The following is an 8,770-nucleotide window of genomic DNA, read 5'->3' as shown; positions in this document are numbered from 1 at the left end:
AGGTCACGTGGCCCCCTGCCTGTCCTGCCGCCTCGCACTGGGCCCGGCTGCTCCACGCTGGTGGTTGGCCCCTGGGGGCGTGTCTGCACTGTACCTTGCACCCAGGCTCCGATGCGGGTCTGAGCCCCCGCTGCCCCCTCTTCGCTCCGCACACAAACGAGTCCGAGCCCGCAGGACCTGGGTCCTAGGACCCTGCTGGTCAGAGCTTGAGTCCAAGGGTGACTGGGTCCAGGGCCTTCCCTTCTGCAGGGTGGGCGCAGTCCTGAGTCGGAAGCTCTGCACAGAGCAGTATGGATGCATTAGCATGACTGTGAGACCCAGGTCCAGCCGTTGTAAACCCACCTTTACAGTGCAGCGTGGATGCTCAAGCGTGGACTTGGAAACCCCAAATCCACAAGTGCAGGTCCCACAGACCCAGGCTTGGGGCGGCGTGTAGACATACTCTTAGAGGTAGGAACTGTTGTCCAAAGAGCAGTGGGGCCCCTTTCACTCAAAGCCAAGACTGACAATAAGAAAACTCACCTGTTGTAACTAGGAAAAAGAAAAGGAGGACTTGTGGCACCTTAGAGACTAACAAATTTATTTGAGCATAAGCTTTCGTGAGCTACAGCTCACTTCATCGGATGCATCTGATGAAGTGAGCTGTAGCTCACGAAAGCTTATGCTCAAATAAATTTGTTAGTCTCTAAGGTGCCACAAGTACTCCTTTTCTTTTTGCAAATACAGACTAACACGGCTGCTACTCTGAAACCTGTTGTAACTAGGGTGTTTTATCTCCCCTAGGACAATTGGCAGGAGAGCCAAAGTCCACGTGTCAGAGAGAGACAATCACACCTTTAGGGATGGAAGAGCCCAATGAGATCAACCAGCCCTCTGCCCGGAGGTCACTGCCGGAGTGCAGTGCTCTCCGTTAGCTAGTGTACAAGAGATGGGCCTTACAGCACTTGCCTAGGACAGTTATTAGCAGAGCTCATTGTCACAGCCTTCTATTATTAGGGCGTATTCTGCACTGCATGCATCCAGAAACCTGACATGTAGGGAAGCCTGCTGGAGTTACAGTGCAGAACAGACTAAATATATCTGAGGTATAAGATTACAAGTGCCTTAGAAAGAGGAATATGGTCGTACTGCATAGTTAGGAGAGTTGAGTTGTGTTCTTGTTCCTGAGTCTGACTCTCACCCGGTGGCCTTAGGCAAATCATTTTGACTCAGTGCCTCAGTTTCTCCATCTGTGAAATAGGGCTAATGATACTTTCCTTTGTAAAGTGGCTTGAGATCTGTGGATGAAAAGTGCTATGCAACAGTGAAGTAATATTATTAGCAGTGTAATAGACAGAATTTGGTCCTAGGTTCCAGCTACAAACAAAGGGCCCAATTCTGCAAACACTTGGGCATATGTATAACTTTGCTCCTTTTGCTCCATGGGACTGCTCCCATGAGCAAAGTTGCATGTGTGTATAGAGGGCCTCAAATCCTGCACAGGTCACAGATGGACCTCTGCACCTCATAGAATCATACAAATGTAGGGCTGGAAGGGAGCTTGAGTAATCATCAAGTCCAGCCTCCTGTGATGAGGCAGGACCAAATAAACCTAGCCCATCCCTGACAGGTATTTGTCCAGCCTGTTCTTAAATAACCTCCAATGATGGCAATTTCACAACTTTCCTTGGAGGTCTATTCTTGAGTTTAACTACCCTGATCATTAGAAAGCTTTTCCTAATATCTAACCTAAATCTCTCTTACTGTAGATTAAGCCCTTTACTTCTTTTCCTACCTTCAGTGGACATGGAGAACAAATGATCACAATCCTCTTTATAAAGCCCTCAACATGTTTGAAGACTTATCAGGTTCCCCCTCAGCTTGCTCAAGGCTAAACACGCCCAGTTTTTTGCACTCTTCCTCAAAGATCAGGTTTTCTCAATTTTGTTGCTCTCCTCTGGACTCTCCAATTTACCCACATCCTTTCTAAAGTGTGGCAATCTGACACAGTACTCCATCTGAGGCCTCATCAGTGCTGAGTAGCACAGGGTAGTTACCTCCTGTGTCTTACTTACAACACTCCTGTTAATACACCTTGTGATGTATGAACTTGCATGTATGAACTTGCAGGATCAGGGCTTAAATGTCTGCAGAATTAGGTCCAGTTTTGCATTGCTCCATTTTCCAAAGCAGAGTTATGGCCAAAGGACTAATCTTTTGGTAATGTAGTTTAGCAGTTTTAATTCTAAATCTTAGTATGCCTTGGAAGGGCTATTCTGAAGCATCTTACATTACAGAATGAATAAAACTCCAGTAATTATAGAAATACTAAAATTAAGTTAAAACCTAATCTGATGTGAGAGTTGAGATGTGTATTCATGATATAAGATAAGGAGAGAGTGAAGTATATTGCAAATACAAATGCTTATCTGTTCGTACTACATGAGGGCTGTGATGCCATTTATAGACAGAGAAGTGAGAATTGTTTTCCACAAGGGAGAACATGAGATTCCAAGGTTAGCTAACCCAGTGATATTGTAATAGCAGAAGTTCAGGAAAATTATGCTTTCCACCTCTAGGCCCTCTCTGTCTCTGTTCTCTAAATGTTCAGTTACTCTCCATCTGGTGATTGTATTTTTCCTTCTGTGTATTTTTCAGTGGTTTGCTTTACTATGGTTTGCCTAACTATATTATTAAATATTTACATCCATCCACAGTTGCAGGTCCCTCACATCTGACTTTTCTCCTTTCCCTTCCTCACTCACAATAACCCCTCAGGCATTTCACAAATGCCACTTCTCCTAACCCTAATTTCCTTTGACATTCATAGTATTTATTTACCTTTGAGATGGCAAAAGCCTCCATCAGTAAAGTTGTATTGGGTAGCTGTTACATGTAAAACGTATGCATACAGGGCATGAAGTGAAGGGGGAGTTGCCTTTGTTTAAATGTGTTTGTAATGCATATAAGGAGAGTAAACAACAGAAGGGATGGAGAGTTCCCTTGTTAAATATTTACCATTCAGGTCTTATATGTACTCCAGAGCCTTTTCTCTCCATCACCTCATTCCTTTCTGCACAAGTAATAAAGACTTAATTCTTTTACATTGTGACACTATAAATCAGTTGTCATGGATATTAATGCCACTAGTAGAGAATCATGACTTCTTTCCATGGAGATGAAGCAAAAGCATCTGCTTCCAATTCTCTGGGAAAGGGATGGGTGAGAAAGGGGATCATGTGATTTGCATACATAAGGGGACAGCTGTGATGTGAGCCATACTGATGGATGACAAACATAGTCTGTATTATTACACTGAAACTGAGGTTTAAATCAACCAATGCAAGCTCTGTAGTGCAGAGAAGAGACTCTTTAAAGCTGCACACATGGACAACAGCGGCTGAAGCAACCCAGAATCCAGTTCCACAAGCCACGAAAACGAGTATTTACTTCCATCTGCACTGAAGGTCATAGAACTCGCACCCACTTCCTCCATTAGCTACATTAAAACACACACAAAAAATAGTAAAGGATTGATTCAAAGCCCACTGAAGTCAGTGGAAGTGTTCTCATTGACATCAGTGAGTTTTGGATCAGGCTGTAAGTGAAGATTATTATTATCAGAGAGGAAAGGGACTGTCAGTAGTTTGAGCCAGGGAGGACCCATGTTTCCTCTCACCTCTCTGCCCCCACTGCAGCATTACAGAGATGCTGCTCCTGAGTTTCTCAAGCAAAGAGAAGCCACTAAATTGGAGTGAAGTCACACTGATTTCCTATGTGACCAAAGTCACCCCATATAGCCCAGCCTACTGTAGCATCTTGCCACCACCACTCCTTGCAATATTAACCCCATTTAGGAAATGTTTTTCATATCACCTCCAACCAAAGCACTGAAACACTAGTCCATTAAATGCAAAACTAGCATGGGTTTAAAAACATTTTAATTTTGAGTTTGAATTGCATTCCATAACATGTCAAATATGTTCCATTTATTGTAAAAAAAAAAAACAAAGACAAGTGTTTCAGAGATTTAATGCAAAGTTCTACCTGTCTTACTTTACAGAACAAGAGTTTGCCAATTTGATGGTATAAAGTAAAACAAAAAACCAGCAACCCACAAGCTCTTCATTAACCTTTCATGCCAGTAATGTTCATGTCACTTAGCTACGTTCAGTTGTGGATGGCAGTTAAATGCATCCAGCAGAAGTAACGCCTGGACAGGGGACAGGTAGCTTCTATGCTTTCTCATAGTGGCGAACAGCAACCACATCACCAAAGGTGAGAGTCTACAAGTTGGAGAAGAAACAGAGAAGTTAAAATGCCATACCATGTCTCATAACATTTTCTACATATTGCTCAATCTATAGAGGTTGTTCTAGTGGATGTCAATCATATAAAAGTAAACAAAACATACTCATGCACCCTTAATACTGAGTGAAAAAATTCAGAGTTGTGGTTCCACAGCAATCATACCTTTCTTATTGCTATTTTCAATACAAGGTAACTCATGATACAATAGATCAGAAAGGGGACCAAAATAAAGGATTTCCTAACTTTTGTGCATTTAAACTCTCAGCCATAACATTGAACCTATATTAAAACAATTTCCTTAAAACAAAAGCAAACAGACAAAAACCCCACTGATCCCATTTCAGAATGTGCAGTGCACTATGTGTATATTTCAAAAGTTCATATGCAATACTTATTATATGTAGGGGATATATGTAAAGGGAATCAAGTGTTCAAATAAATGTAACATGTCCACTGATGTATATGTAACCACTGAATATGGCTGGTAATTCTAATGTATGGAACTCCCAATATATTGCCTCTTAGAGGCGCCAAGAGGGTAGAGTGAAATTTTCCTGATCAAATTCCTTGTAAAATAGTTTGCTGCACACGGGCAAATACCATTGTTACTTGCTTTATAACAAACAAAAGAACACACATTTCTCAACTACATATTGTGTCTGCATTTTTAAGTTTAAACTATTTGGAATTCTCCATACACGAACAGAAAGAGAGAGAGAGAGAGAGAGCATCTGAACAAAAGCAATAGTTAAAGACTGATTCTCCAATGGCCAGGTAACAGAAAGTAAAGTAGCTGAACATACTTTTTCATGCCAAGAACAAACATGAGAAATTTCAGCCCAGAGGCTACATTTCCAACTCCCCCACACTTCCTCCCAGTGTTGTATGGGTTTAAAACGTGTGTACTTTTCAGCCATAGCTTTAGTATCACTACCAGGGCCATCCCCAGACATTTTGGTGCCCTACGCAGCCCCACCTTGGTGGGGTGGGGTTGGCCCCAGGCCTCCATGTGGGGGGACACGCCCAGTTCTCTGTGGGAGGAATGGGGGGGCACTGCGCCCAAGGTCTATGGTGGGCAGGAGCAGGCTTGGGGGACGGGGGAAAACCGCCTTCCAGCACGAACTGCCGGAGTGGAGAGGGTTGGGGCTGAGCCGCTCCACTTCCTGCCGTCCAGTGATTGCAGGGCGGGCCCAACCCCGCACTCACAGGGTGGTGGGAAGTGGAGCGACCTGGCCCCAGCCTGCTCCGCTCTGCTCCCCTGGCTCCCAGCCTTGTGACTTGTGAGTGCAGGGCATGCCCGACCCCTGCTGCAGTCCCCCGGGACGTAGCTCAGGGGCAGGGATGGAGTGGGGGTGGGGCGGGGCTGGGGCTATGGGGAAGGGGTGGAGTGGGCATTGGGTGGGACCGGGGGCAGCTTTCCTGGCTGGCTCAGCTGGCTGGGGGATCGGGCTAACCGCTGGAGCAGCATGCAGCTCCGTAGACCACCAGGAAATTTGGGGCAATTTGGTGCCCCAAATTTCCTGGTGCCCTATGCAGCTGCATAGTTTGCATATGGGTAAAGGACGGCCCTGACTGCCACAACATTATAATCCTATTCCCAAAGCATCACTGGAGGTAGGTGGGTTAAAAGCATAAAAGATTTCTCTTTACATGAACTTCTTCTCCTAGTCATCGTTTTGGAAAATAATCTAAGCAGGAGTACTCCATTCATTATTAAATGCAAAAATCCTCAAGATATATTACCCCAGAGAAATACTTATTCTAAGTAACTAGTTGCACATGGAAGTATAAGACAATTTTATTTTAGTGATCTAAAGTACCAGCTGTGTAAAATGGATTAATGCACATTTAATCAAATAGTTCATATTTTTGAAATTCCAGAAGTGTATTTTGTTTCATTTGGGATTAGTACAATGCTGAATTTAACTCCCCTCCCCCAAAAGTCTAAAATGTCATTGGCACTCTCTGAAGACCGTTAACTAGAGCTGGTTGAAAAATGCTGAAAGTTTTCCATTGTCCATAAACAGATTCAAAGCAGCAATATATCTATAGGTGAACTTTTAAAAATTCTCAACCAGCTTTAAGCATAATTAGCTCTAGATTTTCTATAAAAATAGCATGTTCAATAGATCTAAACAAATAGTTAATCTGATACATGTGATCTCAGTGATCATTTTACTTACCATTACCATTTTGCCATCCTTAATTTCTCTAACAAAGTTTGTCTCTTTGTCATCCCATTTCTGTACATGAACTAGTTTGTCTCCATCCAGGGTCACAACTGACTGGGATATCAAAATATACAAAGAGAAGGATCAATTTAAAACAGTAGCAGATACTATTCAGATTTCTAGGGAATGTATTCAATAGCCTTTACTGGATTCTCTTCAACAAATTTACTCAAACCTGGCATAATAAACTAGTTCTAGTCATTTTAAATCCAAACCCATGACCCCTCCTTGTTTAAAATGAAAAGACCATTTGATTCTTGTTTGTCCAAAAAAGGATTAAATAAATCTAACTTGGTGTGTCCCAGTGACATTTAAATGATCATTTCACATTGGTCTGGTGTAGCAACTTTTTAAAGCCCCCAAAGTTCAGGCAGCATGTACTTCCTCATTTCAGTTGAGAATGATGTCTCCTAAATTGATTTTTGGATTAAAGCGACTGGTACAAAAATATGGATGGGGCATCTAGCAGAATTCCTTCATACTGGAAGGCCAAAACATATGTCATAACATCCAGACATGACTTTGTGTCTCTAGAGGAGTAAGATGCAGTCTTGTCTTTCCTTACACTCCCTTTCTGTGCTACAAAACTAACTAAACTAACTGTAGCAAAGAAGTTGAATCATTCTTCTAGTCCCTCCCCCACCAAAAGATAAGACTTTTCAAATGCTGCAGTCTGAGAGGGTGTTCACTTACTTTGCAGTTTCTGTCATCTGGAGTAGTTTCCTCAAACTCTTCTCCAAGTTTGAAGCTGATTTCAGTGTTCTTGAAAGTGCTCTGGGTCCTGATCATTAGTTTGTCCCCTTCATTGCTGATTATCACCGTGGGCTTAGTGACGTTCCCCACCTGCCGAGTAGCAAAGCCCACTCCTAACCCACCAAATGGAAACAAAAATCCATCAGACCCTAATTTCTTTTACACCGTATTTGCCAAACAATGAGGTGAAACCTCCCATCCTGTTCTGCTCCTTTCACTATCACCTACACTTTACACTTCTCTACCCAGTCATCCATACCTCATCTACAAACTTTCCGACACTCTAGCTCTCTGTATATACTTCTGAGTCGTCAGGTACCCACTTAAGAAACACAGTATATTGCAACAATGACCCCTTAGGTCAACAGTGTAGTACATCAGCTTCTTGTCACTGAATTAGTGACAGTTACTTTTTGCTTATTTAGATGGCAATCTTTATTATTCCAGTGTAATGAGAGGGACCTGTTTGTTTTTCTGCAATCAACTTTTGTTGATGCAGTTGATCTCATTGTCTTTTCCTAAAATCAAGTTTTAAAAACCACAGCATTACTACTCTGGTCCCCCACCCCTCCCCCACACTTACAAACCCACCATGCAAAGTACATCTAGATCATGTTAGCTTTGATAAAGAATGAAACACTGGGAATAACAGAGGAGGCAAAGCCACAGCACTTTCACATTCTCTGCAGCAACACAGGTTATTCAGCTCAGCTAGACAATGATTCTTCTTTTGGTTCTGCTCAGAAATCACTCAAATGCTTTAATCCAGTGCAAAATCCCAAATCCCACCATCACTCTCCAACCTATCTGTGCTGGAAAACATCATCAAAACTTCAGGAACAATTTCAGCAGCCCAACGGGTGATTAGCAGTAGCTCCTTTTACCTACCCAGCACCTTCATGTATTCATCAAAGTTCTGGCTCTCAGTCAGCTTCCAGGTAGCACAGAATGCCTCAACCATTGTGGCCGCAGGAAGGGTTAGACAGTTGGAATGAAGCTGGCAGGTGGGAGGCTGTGTCCAGTCCTGTTGGGATTTTACCCCTAAGAGATCCTCCTGCACCTCAACTGCAGCTCAGCCCCCTTCTTATTGGGACTCGGAGAAGAGGCGGGCAAAGAAGAAAGGACCTAAATTGCAACCCAACCCTGCCCCTCCGCCACCCTTTCCCTCTGTCTTTGAAGCTAAGGCGAGGAGGGGCTGAAGGGTTTCAGTCTGCTCTGTGATTGGATCAGGCCACTGGGTCAGCAGAGCAAGTCTTGTGCCGCCCACCCTTTATCCTGAAGCCCTCTCCTGCCTAGAGAGAGGGCTTCAGGGTAAAGGAGAGAGAGAGAGAGAGAGAGAGAGAGAGAGAGAGCATCATTCAAGTCCTGCTTGAAAACTTGGCAAGAGCAATTTCAGCCTCAAAGAAAAGATGCACAATAAGAGCTTCAGCTTAGCTTCCGTTGCACTCTAAGCTGGTGGCAATTTAAAAAGACACTAAGGAAACTGAAGTCTTATC

The 8,770-nt window shown here is 43.3% G+C and overlaps 1 protein-coding gene across 1 annotated transcript; it reads right to left on the bottom strand.

Annotated features, from left to right (window-relative positions):
• Positions 1 to 3,980: 3,980 nt before the first annotated feature.
• Positions 3,981 to 8,441, bottom strand: FABP7 (fatty acid binding protein 7). Its single transcript, XM_038395789.2, has 4 exons — positions 8,163 to 8,441; positions 7,215 to 7,387; positions 6,474 to 6,575; positions 3,981 to 4,265 (listed from the first exon to the last, which is right to left on the bottom strand). Exons 1-4 carry the CDS (start codon positions 8,233 to 8,235, stop codon positions 4,215 to 4,217), a joined length of 399 nt encoding a protein of 132 aa, XP_038251717.1. The 5' UTR covers positions 8,236 to 8,441; the 3' UTR covers positions 3,981 to 4,214.
• Positions 8,442 to 8,770: the final 329 nt, after the last annotated feature.

The sequence above is a fragment of the Dermochelys coriacea genome, chromosome 3 (assembly GCF_009764565.3).
Source record: "Dermochelys coriacea isolate rDerCor1 chromosome 3, rDerCor1.pri.v4, whole genome shotgun sequence".
In the NCBI taxonomy this organism is placed as follows: domain Eukaryota; kingdom Metazoa; phylum Chordata; order Testudines; family Dermochelyidae; genus Dermochelys; species Dermochelys coriacea.
The sequence above is the reverse complement of the archived record's forward strand: the minus strand, read 5'-3'. Positions and strand labels throughout refer to the sequence as shown.